This window comes from Carcharhinus amblyrhynchos, chromosome 28, assembly GCF_965287045.1.
Source record: "Carcharhinus amblyrhynchos chromosome 28, sCarAmb.v2.hapA, whole genome shotgun sequence".
Lineage (NCBI taxonomy): Eukaryota > Metazoa > Chordata > Chondrichthyes > Carcharhiniformes > Carcharhinidae > Carcharhinus > Carcharhinus amblyrhynchos.
The window spans coordinates 27,344,403-27,364,583 of NC_137351.1; the positions used below are offsets into that span (position 1 = coordinate 27,344,403).

Below are 20,181 nucleotides of genomic sequence, written 5' to 3' on the forward strand. Positions count from 1 at the left end.
AAAGGCCACTGAAAAATCATTACTTTTGATCACTTTATAGAAATCGGGAAGTCTTATGAGACACAGAATCTTTCTGACTCATCCACTTCTCTCCTGAATCCACTTCAACAATGTTCCTAATAATTAGGTTTACAGCACAGCTCACTTTTGGCTTAAAAAGGTTCCACAAGATAACCCTTCACAGTCTGAAGTTTTAACTTGTTTTTGGACCTTTAACCACGGTGGCACAATGGTTGGCACTTCGGCCTCAGTACCAGAGACGCAGGTTCGTATCTGGCCTTGGGTGACTGTCTGCATGGAGTTTATGCATTCTCCACGTGTCTATGTGGATTTCTTCCAGTTTCCTCCCACAGTCCAATGATGTGCAGATTAGGTGGATTGGCCATGCTAAATTGACCGTTGGTGTCAGGGTGACTAGCACTGTAAATACATGGGGTTATGGGGATTGAGCCTGGGTGGGATTGTTGTTGGTGCAGGCTCAATGGGCTGAATGGCCTCCTTCTTCACTGTAGAGATTCTATGAGCCCTTTAAAATGCTGAATATTAACAAAATCACCTTGAAGCCCTCAGTTTCCATCCCCTGCAAAGCTAAAAATTATTCACAATCCTTTATTCTAGGCCAACACAGTACATATTTTAAGATCACTGATATTAGAAAAATGCCCACCTGCTGTATGTTACAGATGAGCGCCTATATTAAGCATAGATTACAAACATTCATGGAAAACAGCTTTCATGCAACAAAATCCTGATATTCTTTAGCACTTCCAATGCACCGTGTTTAGATCCTGGCTTGGCATTATATGCAGCCAAATCACGGACATAATATCACAGCTAAACTAACCCAGAGTGATTGCATTTTTTTAAATTCATTTGTGAGACATGAGAGTCGCTGACTGGCCAGCATTTATTGCCCATCCCTAGTTCAGAAGGCAGTTAGAGTCAACATTGCGGTGGCTCTGGATTCACATGTAGACCAGACCAGGCAAGTACGGCAGATTTTCTTCCCTAAAGGACATTAGCGAGCCAGACCCAATGGGTTATTCTGACAATGAACAATGATCATCAATAGATTTTTAATTCCAGATATCTTTTATTGAATTCAAATTCCACCATCTGCCCTAGTGGGATTCAAACCTGGATCCCCTGAAAATTAACTGAGCTTATGGATTAATAGTCTAGCAATAATACTACTGGGCCATCACCTTCCTTGATACTAGTAGTACGGATATTTGTTTTTCTAAAGGCGTACACTGAGTGTTCTATATAATGCAACATCAAATTATTTTTAAAACTGCCAGTATACCAATTGAATTGTTAGTAAACAAGTGGAGTTGGAGTAGTTAACTTCAAATTAGTTTAACATTTTTTATGAGCCTCCAATTTTTCAATGCATTTCTGAAAGGCTACAGAAATTTATGTTGTGGCTTATTGTTTCAGATTTTAAAAAAAGTGAAAAACAGCTGTTTTTCACTCATTCCTTTAACACATCAAGATATGAAGATGGGTTGGACCTTACCAAAGTTCCACTCCACACCCTCTGTAGTACAGAACCTTACACCCAAATCATCAGAGCCATTCTATGGCTCAAGATAAAAAGCGAGACTTGCATTTATATAACACTTCTCTGGCCACAGGATGTCTCAAAGCACTTTAAAATCAATAAGTATTTTTTCTTAAAAAAGTGTATTTGCTGTCATAATGTAGGAAACACAGCTAAACAGCAATGCAATAATGACCAGATCATTTTTAAAAAATACTGCTTAGCCAATATTTATCCACCAATACACTGAGGAAAATTCCACGTTCTTCTTTGAAATCATCTCATTAGATCTTTTACGTCCACCGTGGAAGGCAAACGGGGCTTCTGTTTAATATCACATGCAAAAAAAAACACCTCCTCCAGTGCAGCACAGCCTCAGGACTGCACTGCAGCATCAGTACTCAAGTCTTGGGGTGGAACTTAAACCCAGAATCTTGAGACCTAGAGCTCAGAGTGCTACCAAAACAGATGGCTAAACAGATTGTATGCATTATAAAGACAGTTCAGTCTACTGTACATAGGATAAGAAACGCTCAATTAGAAGCTATTTGTGAAGTTCAATATTTAGCAACCAATGTTTTGAACTGCTACTTTAGAGAGGGTTGCTTGAGAAAACCAGCTTTTAACTTCATGAATACCTTAAAAGATGTGAATGGCCAAGATATTTATATTGTTCACAGGATGTCCTTCTCTTCTTCAAAGAGAGAGATGTGTTTCATTTTAACAATCCATCAGACAGGCTGCACACCATCAGCCTTTTCTGTGGGAGGAGTGGCAATGATGTTTTCTGTATTTGCATGCAATAAAACAAACTAGGGCAGCTCAGTGTTTACAATTCATCCTTCAGATGTAGATACACCTGCTTGTTCTGGTAGTTTAAGCCAACATTAAAATCTCTCGTAACTATCAGTGAAGAACAGGGAGTCTCAGCCAACATTCTTCCCGCAACCAATACCATAAAAGAATTATCCAGTCATTCATCTCTTGCCAACTTGTCACAAATGGAGGATGCAAGCTCTCACATCACAATCACTGCACTCTAAAACAATTGCTTATTTTGAAATATTTGAGATGTTTTGACAGGATTAATGTTATTAAATGTTCATCTAAATTCCTCTCTTTACATTCAGAACAAATGATGATTTGTTCAACAAACAGTATGCATTTCTTCAACAAAGACTTATTGTTTCTCAACTGGCCTGGTGCAATTATATTAATACATCAAAACATTTTTCAATAATTCATTAGTAAGTTTTCTGGACATTTTCTTTTCCCTAAATAAATACAGCATGGTTAATTTCAGTGTCTGTTCCTCTGAACTCAAAAGTCATGCAATTAAAAGTCAAGACAAATAAATCAAGGTGCTTGGCTGCAAAATATGAACTTGGGAGATCAGATCAAAATCTGAATTAAACAATGGAAAATTTTCTCAGACAATATGTACAAATATTTGCCCACTCGATGGACTAAAAATACAAATGAACTGTCCTACAGGAATGTATGGAGCTACAATCCAGAGACCAACAAAAAAAAGGCAGCTGGAATTTTCAACGTAGTCTGCAACTTTAATTTATGGTTTAATGTTATTCAGTGTAATAGCTTCAAACCAAAAATATTACAAGTTAGAACAAATATGCCCGGCATGGCAACAAATTCATAGAAACAAACTGGCAGCAAAGGGTTAACAGATGTTCAAATTTCACATACTGAAGCTGCACATTCATCAGTTTTCAAATTAAATATTTCAATTATTGAGGGCTGACTCTTAAAATGGCCCAGCAGGACACTCAGCTCAATGGGAATTAGGGATGGGCAATAAATGCTGGCTCAGCCAACGATGCCCACATCTCATGAATGAATTAAAAAAATCTTGTAAACATTTAACAAATCTTTCAGGGAGGAAAATCACCATACAATGCAGCAAACAACAGTAATTATGAGTAAAGACCAGCAAAACGTACCAATATTAGAATGGTTCAGAGGCCAGAGATCAAACATACAAATGCTAGCCACATAGAGAAAGTTCTGAAAAAATATATCAAACAGCCACATCGATCAAGGAAGCAACTGTAAATATCAATGGAAGTTGCCTCATACACCATAATACTGAATCTCAAATACCAGAGGTTACCGCTTATGCAGCAGAAGAAGAAATTTACTCCCGTACCAAATAAAACCTAAAAGCCAGGATTTTTGCTCATTGATTTCTTAATACGTCAGTGAATTTATTACAGTTATAAACTCAAGCTTACCATGTCCTTTGAGTGTAATTACAGATGGGCAATGATAAATGACTGATGCTCCCACTCCATGAAAGAAAAAAATAGAAAGCTAAAAGTATGCACACGTTTAAATGTTTGAAGTTTATTTACTAGTGTCACAAGCAGACTTATGTTAACACTGCAATGAAGTTACTGTGAAAAATCCCCTAGTTGCCATTCTATGGTGCTTGTTTGGGTACACTGAGGGAGAATTTAGCATGGCCAACGCACCTAACCAGCACATCTTTTGGACTGTTCAGAGTGAGGACGGGATCAAATCTGGTTGTTAAGTGTCTTGCAGTCGAGTAGTGTGTTTACATTGAGTTTGCAGGTAAATAAGCTGAACAATTATAAACACAGCCAAATATGAACAGTTCTTTTAGGTGGCAGCAATGCCACAAAATAATTTTAAACATGAGACAATATAGTGTAAGACATGATTTAAAATGTGTAGCCTCGCAGATCTAAAATGAATAGTAATTATAAGGACAACCTCTCAGCATTTCAGTGGAGCTACTGTCACTGTCATCAGAGGCACTTGAATGAATAGGAACCAACTTAAGTGAATAACCTTGCATTACAATGCAAAGAAAACCTGAAAATAATTCATGGCATATTCACTGTAATGGTTTTTTTATTAACTAGGACCATGGCTGGAAGTTAATTTGTCCTGTTTTTTTTTCCCCCGTAATATTCAAAGTTGCATTCACAAGACAACAAATCCATAGATAATTAGCTCAAAATAAGCCAACAGGGAAACTGATAATTGGGTGGGAGCGGAGGAGGGAAACATTAAGAACGTCAACCAAGCAGAAACGGGAGATTCAACATCACACTTACGCTGTCAGGTTCAAATTGACTGAATCTATGCTGAAGACTGTTACACTAGCAGTAAAACTGACAATTCACTGAGCAGGTGTGTGATCATCATGCATGGTGTCAAGACCACACTCTAAATCCTAGTTACTTGAAAACGTGCAAAGGAGACGAAGGACACTCCAGTCAGGCAATTATAATTCACAGGAGCTGCCTTTGTGCAGGCACTAAACACAGTAATACGGACATTTCTAAGGCAACACAGTTTTGTATTGCCAATCGAAAACAGAATCAGCATCCACTCACTGAAATGTGAATCGAGTTATTCAGTAAATGATAGGCAGCAATCAGCCAATGAATAGCAGCATTTTTGGTTCAATTAATTTTTTTTGGCACACTACTTTGCCTTCTTTTTCTCTGAATTTTCTACCCTAGTCTCCTAAAAGCATCAACACCTTGCAGCAGTAGTTTATGAGCACCCAGTAATTTACCATGCCCCATGACCACCCCATGTTTGAACCATGGTTGAAATTAACAGAGAGCTCGCAACAGTGCAAGTGGGGCAGCAGGTTTTTTTTGGGGTGGGGGGGGGGGGGGGAGTCATTGTTGACCCCAATACTTTTCTCACTGAGCATCCAACCATGTACATTTCCAGCATAAAATGGGTGAAGTGCTATGTAAAGTAGCAGGAACCCTGCTGATTTTTCTCTCCCTAATGCAGGAATCTTGCAAACAATTACCCATTTCCTGTCTCTCTTGACTCCCTGGTCAAATGGAGTACATCACTGTGCAGTGTGTTTGAATCCTCTTGCTGGGTCAGCGAGTCCCGCTTTAATCAGCTGAATCATTCGGGTGGCACAGTGGTTAGCACTGCTGCCTCACAGCTCCAGGGATCCAGGTTTGATTCCTGGCTGTCTGTGCGGAATTTGGACATTCTCCCCATGTCTGTGTGGGTTTCCTCTGGGTGCTCTGTTTTCCTCCCACAGTCCAAAGACATGCAGATTGGCCATGCTAAATTGATCCTTAATGTCCCTGGATACATAGGTTGGGAGGAATTAACGGGGTAAATATGCTGGGAAGGGGCTTGAGTGGGATTGTGGTCGGTGCAGACACGATGGGCTGAATGCCCTCCTTCTGCACTGTGGGGATTCTATGATTAGGGATAACACTATTCGGTTACATTCTGAAATTTGGAACAGATTGCCAGCAGGCGAGGGGGAAGGAAAAGCATCTGTTTGACAAGGAATTAACTGTGGAAACAGCACGGCCAAGGAAGTTTCAACAAGCCAACCGCAACTGTGCCGAATAATAGAAAACAATCTCAGCTGCAAACTGACAAAAAAAATTGCCATTTCGCTGTGTGGCACTTACTCACTGCTTCAATACAACAATTTGAATGAAAAGTTGAAAACATCTTGCTCAAAATTTAACACCACACTCATTTTCATAATTGAAACATACATATGTCATGCTGCAGAAATGCCAGAGTTGGACATTAGTAACATTAGATTTTTTAATAAATGCAAGCTTTAACAACAACCAAAACATTTTTGGTATATTCTGATTCGCAGAGCTGCATCTATTCAATTATTTTGACCATCATTCCCTTAACTTGGAGAAGAAAAAAAGCGCTCTGGAAATTGTAATGTTATGTGTTGCAAGCCGATTAAAATTACAATTACCAAAATTGTTTGCAGACACTAACACATCCATTCACAGTTTCTGACAGACTTCTGCTGCACATTTCCAGCATTGGCTTTTTCTTTCTTATGTAAGTCATAAACTACAGCTTATGCTGCACATTGTGAAAGACGGTAAGACTTAAGCTTATTACAATAAACCCATTACTCAACAGACCTGTATTTCCAAAATCTTACACTCAGACAGCCCTCTCTACAAACTTGTGGAAAATTTGGAAGATAATCAGTTTTAAGAGAACTCAACCATCTTTTGAACTTATTAGTTTAATTTGTTTGGAGGAACCACAGATAGTTGGAAAATTAAAGGGCAGGGTTTCAGCGTATATTAGAAGTCATTATGAGTGACAACCACGTTAACTCCTTGGTGTCCAGGCAGCATTCTGACCATGGGTGTGTTTAAAGGGCAACACAGCAACAAATATAGTCTGGCTCATTGGGAGCTAACCCTGTTGGAAACTACAGTTAAAATAGCCAGACACAGGGACAGCAAAGGAGGAAACCAGGGCACCATTGGCAGATGTGCAAATGGGGCAGTGGGATTCAACTGGATAGCCATGGGGAGGTCCAGGATTCGCATCCAGAAAGGAGGGAGCACAAGCCCCCTCAGCAATCTGAATAGAGGTGGCACAGACCCCACTCCCACCCACCCAGGACGATAGGACACTGATAGTTTGATAACCTGGGGATCAGATTATCAAACTACCCCCCCCCCCCCCCAAAAAAACCATGGGGCAAATGGGCACAACCTCCCCTACCCCCAGAGGGAGGGAGCACAGAAGCCCCTACTGCAGTATTGACACAAGACAGTCTACCCCTCACTCCCAGGGGATCAGCCGTTCCCCATCCCCTCAAAATGAAGAGGACAGACTCCACTCCAAACACAGGGAAACTAACATCTCCCTCATTACACTGGAACAGGACAGCCTTCCCACTCCCAACAGGGGCAAACACAGTCACACAACACCACCTCCCAGAGAGGGGGGACAGACTCTCTCCCCACCATCTCCTCCCCAGTCAAGGGGACAGAGTCTCTCCCCACTCTCCACCTCCCCTCCCACCCCCCCAAAATCAGGGAAACAGACTCTCTCCCGACTCCCCTCCACCCCCCAGTCAGGGGGACAGACTCCTTCCTCCACCCCCCCAGTCAGGGGGACAGACTCTCTCCCCACCCTCCCTCCACCCCCCAGTCAGGGGGACAGACTCCTTCCTCCACCCCCCGGTCAGGGGGACAGAGTCTCTCCCCACTCTCCACCTCCTCCTCCATCCATCCATCCACCCCCCCCAAGTCAGGGGACAGACCCCCCCCCCCGCCGTCAGGGGGACAGACTCTTCCCCCCCCACACCAGGGTTTCCCCGGCCGGTTCCTGTCAGCTCCGTGCGGGGAGCCGGGACTCTGAGCCCCCCGGGGAGCGGGGCTGAGGGTCCCGGCCGCCGGGGACGGGGGTGTCCCCGGGCTGGGCAGCGGCTTTCCCGGGGACACAGCACCCCCCCCCTCTCCCCCCTCACTCACCGCCAGCCGCCGGTAAGCCTCCAGCGCCCGCAGCGCCGTGTCCGTCAGCTTGACATGGAAAAGCGAGAGGCGCGCCGCGCGCTGCAGCTTGTGACAGGAGAGGGAGAAGGAGCCCGAGCCACCGGCCCAGCCTGCAACCGCCGCCATCTTCACCACACTGGATCCCTGCTCCCGGCTGTTTGGGTCCCGCCCCCTGACTGGGTCCCCGCCCCCCGACTGGAACTCGCCCCCTGGCTCCCCGCCCCCTGACTGGGTCCCGCCCCCTGGCTCCCCGCCCCCTGACTGGGCCCCGCCCCCTGGCTCCCCGCCCACTGACTGGGTCCCGCCCCCTGGCTCCCCGCCCCCTGACCGGGTCCCGCCCCCCGGGCCCCCGCCTCCTGACTGGCTCCTGCCCCCCGGGACCCCGCCCCCTGGCTGGATCCCGGCCTTCAGAGTCCCCGCCCCCAGACTGGATTCCGCCCCCTGGCTGGATCCCGCCCCCTGACTGGATCCCACCCCCGGATCCCTGCCCCCTCACTGCATGCCGTCCCCTGGTCCCCGCCCCCTGTGTCCCGCCCCTGATTGGATCCTGCCCCTGACTGGATCCTGCCCCTTGGATCCCTGCACCCTGACTAGATCCCACCCCTGGGTCCCCGCCTCCTGACTGGACCCGCCCCCTTGGTCCCTGCCCCCTGACTGGATCCCCACCTCCTGACTGGATCCCAGCCCCTGTGTTCCTGTCCCCTGACTGGATCCCACCCACTGATCCAGCCCTCTGACTGGATTCCCTGTCCCTGGTCCCTGCCCCAACTGGATCCCCACCTCCTGACTGGATCCCCATCCACTGATCCCACCCCCTGACTAGAGTTCTGCCCACTCATCACACCCCCTGACAGGGTTCCCCACCTCCTGACTAGATCCCACCCATTGATCCTGTGCCAATCATTGATTGAGTGTCATCTCACTCACTGACTGGATATCAATCTCATTGACTGGATCACCATCTCAATCACTGTCTCAACAGATTATATTGCCCACACTCATTAGATACTCATCAAATCACTCTCCCACACTCACTGGATCACTATCTTGCTTATGAACTGAATCACTGTCTCATTGAATCACTGCCTCATATATTGACAGGTGACTGCTTCACTCATTGACTAGTTTGCGCCTTGCTCAGTAACTAGATCACCTCTTCATCGCCACAACACACCACATCATACATACTGAATCACACCTCCCACACACTGAATCACACCTCTCATATTCACTGGATCACCATCTCACATAAGATCATCTCCCATGTTCACCGAATAACACATCTCACATTAACTAGGATATAAGAACATAAGAACTAGGAGCAGCAATAGGCCATCTGGCTCATTGAGCCTGCTCCACCATTCAATAAGATCATGGTTGATCTTTTTGTGGACTGAGTTCCACCTGCCCGGCTGCTCACCATTGCCCTTAATTCCTTTACTATTCAAAAATCTATCTATCCTTGCCTTAAAAACATTCAGTGAGGTAGCCTCAACTGCTTCACTGGGCAGGGAGTTCCACAGATTCACAACTCTTTGTGTGAAGAAGTTCCTCCTCAACTCAGTCCTAAATATGCTCCCCCTTATTTTTGAGGCCATGCCCCCTAGTTCCAGTTTCACCTGCCAGTGGAATTAATGTCCCTGCTTCTATTTTACTTATTCTCTTCATAATCTTATATGTTTCCATCATTCTCTTAATTCTTCTGAATTCCAAAGAGTATAGCCCCAGTCTACTCAGTCTCTCCTCATAAGCCAACCCTCTTAACTCCGGAATCAACCTAATGAATCTCTTCTGCACCCCCTCCAGTGTCGGTACATTCTTTCTCAGGTAAGGAGACCAAAACTGTACACAGCACTCTAGGTGTGGCGTCACCAGCACCCGATACAGCTGAAACATAACCTCCCTGTTTTTAAACTCCAACCCTCTAGCAATGAAGGACAAAATTCCATTTGTCTTCTTAATTACCTGCTGCACCTGCAACCAACTTTTTGTGATTCATGCACAAGGACATCCAGGTCCGTCTGCACAGCAGCATGCTGCAATTTTTTACAATTTAAATAATAGTCCATTTTGCTATTATTCCTACCAAAATGGATAATCTCACATTTACCAACATTGTATTCCATCTGCCTGACCCTCGCCCACTCACTTAGACTATCTATATCCCTTTGCAGACTTTCAGCATCCTCTGCACACTTAGCTCTGCCAATCATCTTACTGTCGTCTGTGAATTTTGACACACTACACCTGGTCCTCAACTCCAAATCATCTACATAAATCGTAAACTATTGCGGACCCAACACTGATCCTGAGGCACACAACTAGTCACTGATTGACAATCAAAAAAAACACCCATTTACTCCCAATCTTTGCTCTCTGTTAGTTAACCAATCCTCTATCTATGCTAATACACAACCAGCAACACCATGCACCTTTACCTTATGCAGCAACCTTTGGTGCAGCGCCTTGTAGGATGCCTTCTGGAAATACAGATACACCACACCCACAGGTTCCCCACTGTCCACTGTGCATGTAATGTTTTCAAAGAACTTCACCATGACTTGCCCTTCCCATGCTATGTCTTTCCAATGGGACAATTTATATCCAGATGCTATTTCTTCCTTGATGATAGATTCAAGCATTTTCCCTTCCCCAGAAGTTAAGCTAACTAGCCATAGTTACCCCCTTTTGTCTACCTCCTTTTTAAACAGTGGCGTCACATTTGCTGTTGTCCAGCCTGCGGGAACCACCCCAGAATCCAATGAATTTTGGTAAATTACCAATGGTGCATTTGCTATTTCTTCTGCCATCTCTTTTAGTGCACTGGGATGCATTCCATCAGGGCCAGAGGATTTGTCTACTTTTAGCCCCATTAGCTTGCCCAACACTACCTCTTTTGTGATAATGATAGTTTCTAGGGCCTCACTTGCTATAGCCTTCTTGTCATCAATTTTTGGCATGTTATTTGTTTTTTCCATTGTGAAGACCGATATAACGTACCTGTTCAATGCCTCAGCCATTTCTTCATTTCCAGTTATAACGTCCCCTTTCTCATCCTCTAAAGGACCAATGTTTATTTTAGCCACTCTTTTTCATTTTATATATTTGCAAAAGCTTTTGCTATCTGTTTTTATATTCTGAGCTAGTTTACTCTCATAATCCATCTTTATAGACTTTTTAGTGACTTTCTACTAACCTTTAAAGATTTCCCAATCCTCTAGTCTCTCACTAATCTTTGCCATTTTGTATACATTTTCTTTCAATTTGATACCCTCCTTTATTTCCTTAGATATCCATGGCTGATTATCTCTTTTTTGACAGTCCTTTCTTATCACTGGAATATACTTTTGCTGAGCACTGTGAAAAAGCGCTTTGAAAGTCCTCCACTGTTCCTCAACTGTCCCACCACAAAGTTTTTGCTCCCAGTCTACCTTAGCTAACTCTCACCTCATCCCGTTGTAGTCTCCTTTGTTTAAGCACAAGATACTGATATTGGATTTTACCTTCTCATGCTCCATCTGTATTTTAAATTCAAACATACTGTGATCGCTTTTTCTGAGAGGATCCCTAACTGTAAGATCATTAATTATTCCTGTCTCATTACACAGGACCAGATCTAGGATAGCTTGCTCCCTCGTAGGTTACGTACTGTTCAAGGAAGCTATCGTGGATACATTCTACGAACTCCTCCTCAAGGCTGCCTTGACTGACCTGGTTTGACCAATTGACGTGGAGATTAAAATCTTCCATAATAATTGCTGTGCCACTTTTACATTCATCAGTTATTTCTTTACTTCTCACCCCATCATGATGTCATTATTTGGTAGCCTATAGAATCTGCCCATCAGTGGCTTTTTCTCCTTACTATTTCTAATTTCCATCCAAATGGATTCAACTTTTTTTTCCATAGAACCTATCTCATCGCTCACTACCGCCCTGATGTCATCCTTAAATATCAGAGCTACACCACCTCCCTTACCTTCCTGTCTTTCCCTCCAAACAGTCTGATACCCCTGGATATTTAACTCCCAGTCATGACCATCCTGCAACCATGTCTCTGAAATGGCTATTAATTCATACTCATTTGCAATGATTTGTGCCATCAACTCACTTGTTTCAAGTCTCCCATGTTCACCGGATCACCATCTGACGCTCACCAGAGAGCTGATGGCATAGTGGCAGTGTAACTGGGCTATCAATGCCAAGACCCAGGTATGCACTGGGGTATCTAGTTTTGAATCCTATCAGGTGGTGGATCACAGCTTCACACACAGTGAATCATACCTCACACATTCACTGGATCACAATCTCCTCCATTAACTAGATCACTTCACTGGATCCCAGCATTCTGACCTGCCACTCACTGAATCCATGTTCCAAAATCCCAGTGTTCATCCACTTCATGGTATCTTGGGAGCCTACTGACTATTCAGGCTGATCATCTGCCTGAACTGTACTTCTCTGCCTACTCCCCATATCCCGTGATTTCCTGAGAGACCAAAGATGTGTTGATTGAGATTCAATGAGGGAGCATCCACAACAATATGTAGAGAATTCCGAAGATTTAGAATCTTCACAGTGAAGAAATTTCTCTTCATCTTAGTCTGAAAAGATTGACTCCTTATCCTGAGACTTTGCCCCATGTCGAGATCAGGGCGCCAGCGTCTCTGTATCTACCTTGTTAAGGGCCTTGTATGTTTCCATGAGATCATCTCTTATTCTTCCAGCCTTTCATCGTAGCACAAGCCTCTCATCCCATAGACCAATCTAGTGAAACTTCGCTGTACTGCCTCCAATGCAAATATATCCCTCTTTCAATGTGGAGACCAGAACAGTGTGCAATGCTCCTGGTGTTGTCTCACCAAAGCCCTATACAATTGCAGGAAGCTTACCTTAAACTTGTATACTGATCCCAATGCAATATTACCAACATGTCATTTGTCATTTGAGCAGCTCGCTGTATCTGAATGCTAATTTTTTATGTTCCTTATGTGATTACACTAAAGTTCCTGTCAACATAACCATTTAGAAGTTACATGCCTTTTAATAAACAGTTTGCTTTTCCCAATTTACTCCCAAAGTGAATAACATCACACCTTCCCACATTGTATGCCATTTAACGACCTGTTGCCAACTCACGTAACCTGCCCGTACCATATTGCTGCTATATCTTTGTATCCTCCTCCAAGAACAGTATGTATGCATGGAGGCACAGCAGCTTAACTTAACTGGAATAAGTTATGTACAAAATACACGGTGACTTGTACACGGGTGTGCATGGGACTGGTGCCATATTACACCCAATCACTGAGGGAAGTATGAATAAGGGATACATATCTTCCTTCTCTTAAGGGGTGCAGGTATGATGGCACAGTGGTTAGCACTGCTGCCCCACAGTACCAGGGACCTGGATTCAATTCTGGCCTCGGGTGAATGCCTGTGGCGTTTGCACATTGCCTGTATCTGCGTGGGTTTCCTCCGGGTGCTCTTGTTTCCTCCCACTGTCCAAAAATGTGCAGGTTAGGTGGCTTGGCCATGCTAAATTGTCCCTTAGTGTCAGTGGAATTAGCAGGGTAAATACATGTGGTCACAGGACTAGGGCCTGAGTGGAATTGTTGCCGGTGCAGGTTTGATGGCCTCCATCTGCACTGTAAGGGTTCTAGGATTCATCGCCCTGGGAACAATATGCATAAGGACACAGGTACCCTGTCACTTAAAGCACTATTTGCATAGGGACAGATAACACAGCATTTTGAACTCAATGCATCAAAATGTATATATAATACCCTAACACTCAATACTTTGGAACAATATGTGTGCAGGTTTGGGATAAACAGCGCACAACACTCAATACATCAAGAACAGTGTGCACGGAGACATCATCCACAGTGTCTGATTACTCAATGTGCCAGATTGTGTCTGAACATTATTTGTAAAGGGATTGAGAGCAGATAACAGTCTATCGCTGAGTGTACCAGAGTACAGCAAGACAGATGGCTGGTTCAATGCATCTGGAAACATGAATACACTGTCACTCGCAGTAGAAACAGTGATTTGATTTGATTTGATGTATTATTCTCACATGTATTGGTATACAGTGAAAAGTAATGTTTTGTTGCACGCTGTACAGATAAAGCATACCATTCATAGAAGGAAAAGAGACATTGCAAAATGTAATGTTACAGTCATAGCTAGGGTGTAGAGAAACTTCATCTTAATGCGAGGTAGGTCCATTCAAAAGTCTGATGGCAGCAGGGAAGAAGCCATTCTTGAGTCAGTTGGTACATGTCCTAAGATTTTTGTATCATTTCCCAGCAGAAGAAGGTGGAAAAGTTTATGTCCAGAATGTGTGGTGTTCTTAATTATGGTGGCTACTTTCCCGAGACAGCGGGAAGTGTAGACAGTGTTGAAAGGTGGGAAGTTGGTTTGCGTGATGGACTGGGCTTTGTTCATGATTCTTTGTAGTTTCTTGCGGTCTTGTACGGAGCAGGAGCCATATTAAGCTGTGATACAACAGAAAAAAAAGTGTGCATGTCAACAGTTTGTATATGTTGCCCTGTAATTTCTAATTACATTAGAAATTATGTATGGAGATGAGAGTCTCAATGCACACTCACTCATTACACCAGAATTATACTTGCATGGAGATGGGGACATGCAGCACCTTCTCACTCAGTGTTGTGGAGATACAGTACTGAGATGCCTATGAGTTGGGCACATGCAATGCGGCAATCACCATGAGTAGGGGACATACAGCAGCCTGTCTCTTAATGCATCGAGGCCATTACGTGCAAAAGATACATGCGCTTGGAACAAAGTGACCACAAAAGCTGAAGGCGCACTGTATGTTGTCATTCAATGTAAGAAGTCTCACAACACCAGGTTTAAGTACAAGCAGTTTATTTGATAATAATCCCACAAGCTTTCGGAAATGGTGTTACTTCATCAGGTGTGTTCCAGTCCAACGCCGGCATCTCTACATCATGTTGTCATTCAATACAGCAGAAGTAGTGTGTGTGCAAGGAAGTATCCTGCATATTAAAAGAAGCATGTAAATGGGGAAAGAGGACACACATTTCCCAGTCATCCAGTGCACATGAAAAATGTGCATATGGAAAAAGATTGCCCTGCATCCTGTCATCAATGTAATGTGTGCATTACTAGAGAGAATGCATAGTGCCCTATTTATTACCCAATTTAGTAAACACGCAAGGAGAATGGAGCCAGCAACCTGTGATGAACGAGGAACAGCGTTCACACAAAAGCGCGGGCAGTGCCTTATCTTTCAGTACAATTTACATAGGGAAAGGGGACATGAAAATGTCCAAATGCTTAGTTGTTGAGTTGGCCACGGAAGTTATCAATAGAACTCCCTGTGGACCTCATGAGCACCCCTGTTAGGAGATTGTGGAGGCTTGTCCAATAGGAAAAGAGCAATGGGGGAGTTTTAAACCAGCTGGCTCCATTCATCCTGGCAGTCGCCAGACTCAGGACCGATCTGAACTGTGTAGCCATTGAAAGAACACACTGGTAAATAAACAGTGATTGGTGATGGAAGACTGGCCTCAGTAAGGCCAGTATACTAAGAACAGCCTAGCCATAGGGAGAGGCATCTGCAATCTCCCATAATCTTCTGTACATAAATTTAATCTTGCACAAAATCCTTCTTCCACCCCATAATCATTCTTAATCTCAGTTCACCTATCGTGCTTGTCCTCTTCAATTTCCTTTCGCTCCCAATCTTGCAACACACTGAATTCCATATCAACACCTTCATTTACGTAACCCTCCATACTATTTACCGCAATCAGCAATCTGCTTCAAGCTCACATGCCAGACCGTTTGCAACCTTGGTGTTGGGTGGAATTTCCCTCAAAAAAAACCGAGACCGGAATTCTCCGACCTCACCCAGGGCTGGGATTCTCCAGTCCTGCTGCTACGAACGGGGGTTAAGCTGAGCGCCAAATTCTCCATTCTCACCAGCAACGAGAGCAGGGCAACTGACATTGGAGAATTATAGCCAAACTGTCATAACGATAATAATGGAACAATCTACATTGGTCTCTCAGGTGCGCTCTATACTGAAATCGTCTTACGCTCAGTCACCTTTTTGGAGAATTTTGTGCCGGTACTTGGTGGGGCAACTGAGAATGGCAGGACCTAAACACACCCGTGAGCTCAGATTCAGAGCTCTCAGGTTCCATTCACAAAGGTGCCCCAATCTCACACTGCACAGGGGAACTCCCTCCATTTGCCCATGAACATTGGGATCCCCACCTCACTCCCCCATTGGCAGCATGTTCCCCCACCCCCTCCCCAACACAGGTTGCTGGCATCAGGGCCCTCCTGATGTGCCCCCCCCCCCATCATAAACCCTGATATAATCCACCCCTGTACGCTCCCCCTGTATAACTCCCCTAACATCCCTGCATGGTCCCCCATTGGGCACCCCAGCACATAGAACACCCCTGTCAGACACTCTCCCAGCATAGCCCCCTCCATCATGGCCCTCACTCAAGCCCCACCCCTTCTGTACTGCCCCTGCCACACTGGCAGTGCCCATCTGGCACCACTGGAGTGAGCGATGACCACTGCCAGGGTGTCAGGCAGGTGGACACTTTTCAATGAGCCATTCAGCCTATCGAGTCTGCACCCACTCGCCGAAACAGTATTACATCCAGTCCTTCCCCTCTATTCTGCCAGTAGAAAGGGGCCAGAATGATTACAAACTGTTCTGCATTGGGCGCAGAACCAATTTAGGCAATCTTAAATTGGTGTGATCTATGCCAGGCATAGCGAGGTGGGAAAATTGCCCTCATTATGTCTGATCCTGGTACAAGCTTCCACCCTCACGTGCTCTATGACTGCCCATCTTTACTTCCGATTCCACCCCTGCCTCAGCTCACCTGTTGCTGAATCATCCATCCATTCCTTTGGTACTTTGGAGATGACAGTTCCAATGTTTCCCTGGCCAACCTCCCATCTTCCACCCTCCTGAAACTGGAACTCATCTGTAGATTTGATGCTCGTATCTTAAAACGTCACAAAGTCCCATTTACTCATCACTCAGGGGTAGCATGGTGGCACAGTGGTTAGCACTGCTACCTCACAGTGCCGGGGACCTGGGTTCAATTCCAGCCACAGGTAACTGTCTGTGTGAAGTTTGCAAGCTCTCCCCATGTCTGTGTGGGTTTCCTCTGGGTGCTTCGTTTTCTTCCCAAAGATGTGTGGGTTAGGTGGATTGGCGATGCTAAATTGTCCCTTATTGTCCAAAGGTGTGTGGGTTAGGTGGATTGGCTATAGTAAATGAGAGGAGTTAAGAGAATAGGGCAGAAGGGAGGTGAGTTGGTGCAGATTCAGTGGGCAGAATGGTCTCCTTTTGCACGGTAGGGATTCTATGGATGGATTCTGTATGCATGGCCAGTTTTAAGGTGGGGACTGATGAAGGTAAATCAAATCTAAAACCTCTCTTAAAAAAAAATCTCAAAAATGTGTACGTAAGAGGATTTGGGCGTAGTTCAATAGGTTTAAAATTTCTGCTGGCTCAGTTGATTCTGCCCACACTTTGCTGACATTACCAGCAGAAACAATTGGAGCCTTTATTTCAGAATATTCAATGACTTGAGATTAAAAGCGCGGAATATTCAATAACATTAAACTAGCAATAGGCGTCACTCATTCAGGATATTTATATTATATATTTGAATGTCAATATACATACCTATTAATTTCCTGGTACACGCTGTCCAAGAATTTGAGAAACCTTTGCAGCTCAAATGTTATTTAAAATTTCCCTTCTAGATTAGCAGTTTTGGAGAATGGCCATTTCTTAAATCCATATTTAAGATTCATACATAATACATTCTCGTCTGTAGTAAAAGCCATGTGAATTGTTTGTGGCCCTTTCTTTGTTTTGTATTTCAGTTAACTTTGCATGGCTGCGTTTGAATGAGGATGAAAAATAAACAGGGAGAAAAAGCCAGTGATTAATCTGTAAAAGGATGGAATACATTGTGAACATATCACCCCACTGTGGAGTAGCTATAACATGGTGACTTAACTGAAGTGCATTTTCGTGGGGGGAAAGCAACTGCTAACAGGGGTACAATTGTCTAGTCATTATGTTAGAAGCATAGTAATCCAGAGACCTCCATTAAACCATAAACCCCTATAGAAGGAGGCCATTCAGCCCATTGAGCCTGTACTGACCACAGTCCCACCCCGTTCTCATAAGTCCACACATTTACCCTGCTAATCCCCCTGACACTGCAGTCAATTTGGCACGGCCAATCCACATAACCAGCGCGTCTTTCAGACTATGAGAGGAAACCGAACAACCCGGAGGAAACCCACGCAGATACATGGAGAACGTGTAGAATCGTCACAGACAATGACCCAAGATGGGAATTGAACCCGGGTCCCTGGCACTGTGGGGCAACAGTGCTAACCACTGTGCCACTGTTAACCGTTAACATTCAATAGTGTCAAATGGCTAGTCTCATTCACATTGGAAGTCATCAAACCATTCTGGGACAGTTTACATCAATCAGCAATATGAAACTTATGGGGACAGGGGAGTTTTCCCAGTCTGCCCACCATAGAAATCGTAGCGAGCAGAGAGAAGCGGATCATGCAAAGGTCATTGAACTTGGGTGGGCTCTTTCAGTTTTGGGGTGAGTGTGGCTGGAAAATTCCTTCCCAGATGTTTGATGGATGGGAAAGGTTCTTTAGAAAGGAAAGTCTTTATACCTCTCTGTCCTCCATTAAAACTTACTGCTGCGATCTCCTGGTATCTCCTTCCTGTTAAATTTTGGCCTGATTCAATTCTGTTAAAGGTGCTATATAAATGCAATTTGTCATTGAAATAAATCAGATTATTTCAACATTACCATTTTGAGAAGTATGCAATCTTCATCAACATGAGGTAAGTCAACAGGAGCATGTGTTCATTGGTAAACAATGGGCGGGATTTTCCGGGCTCACTTGCTCCGATATCCCATCCTACCCATGGTCAACCGACCTTTCCAGAGTCCACCCCTTGACCACTCTGATTCCCATGGCAGGCGGGATGGTAAAATTCACCCCAATGAATTAAACATGAAAATTGCAATAATTTCACATTGAACAGATTTAGTTATTTGTTGCTTTCTTCACTCTAACAATCAGTAACACAGTATCAGTTGGTTCTTGCTACAACACCTTGACTTCAGCACCACCCAAGTTCAATGACCTTTGCATAATCTGCTCCTCTCTGCTCGCTACGATTTGTATGGTGGGCAGACTGGGAAAACTCCCCCATCCCCATAAGTGCCTTCTAGCTGATGAAGTACTTTTGAGGTATCATAGAATCCTACAGTGCAGAAGGAGGCCATTTGGCCCATCATGTCTGCACCAACCACAATCCCACCTAGGCTATATCCCATAACACATGCATTTACCCCAGCCAGTCCCCTAATACTAAGGGACAATTTAGCATGGCCAATCCACCTAATCCCCACATCTTTGGACTGTGGGAGGAAACCAGAGCAGTCCCAAATGGTAGGACAATTATTCTGTAGCACCAATGTCTTTTCAGTGAGTTGGCCAACCAGGTTATGGAACATAAGAGTGCAACAAGCATTAATGAAGCAACCCCCTTCTGTACTGCACCATAAAATCTCTACAGTGCAGAAGAAGACCATTTTGCCCATCGAGTCTGCACTGACTCTCTGAAACAGCATCTTATCAGGATCCATACCCTGCCCCATTCCTTTAACCCCATGCACTTAACCCACCAATCCCTTCAACCTACACATCTTGGGACACTAAGGGCCAATCCACCTAACCTGCGCATCTTTGGACTTTGGGAGGAATCCAGAGCACCTGGAAGAAACCTATGCAGACACAGGGAGAACATGCAGACTCTGCACAGACAGTGACCCAAGCCGGGAATCAAACTCTAGTCTCTGGCACTGTGAGGCAGCAGTGCTAACCAATACGGCAATGAAGTTACTATGAAAATCCCCTCGTCGCCACACTCCGCGCCTGTTTGTGTATACAGAGGGAAAATTTAGCATGGCCAATTTCTCCTAACCAGCATGCTTTTCAGACAGTGGGAGGAAACCAGAGCACCTGGCGGAAACCCACGCTGACACAGGGGAGAATTGCAAATTCCACACAGACCATTCTAAAACTTACAATATTTGCAACATAATATGGTTCTGAAAACAGAAACTGGCTCCATGTCACAATTTTTCACTGAATGAATGTTCTTGACACGGCCCATTAGCATCAGAAACAATCTGGTTGCCAAGATGGAATTAATACAAAACAGCCTTGCACATATTGTGT

General features: G+C 44.4%; 1 protein-coding gene across 2 annotated transcripts in view; it reads right to left on the bottom strand.

Annotated features, from left to right (window-relative positions):
* Nucleotides 1–7,990, bottom strand: part of LOC145359475 (RNA polymerase II elongation factor ELL) — a 99,363-nt gene extending 91,373 nt beyond the window's left edge. For both annotated transcript variants that reach the window (XM_080214044.1, XM_080214043.1), the window contains exon 1: nucleotides 7,831–7,990. In XM_080214044.1, the coding sequence (XP_080070170.1) occupies nucleotides 7,831–7,977 (147 nt within the window). In that variant the 5' untranslated portion in view covers nucleotides 7,978–7,990. The remainder of the gene's footprint in view (nucleotides 1–7,830) is intronic.
* Nucleotides 7,991–20,181: the final 12,191 nt, after the last annotated feature.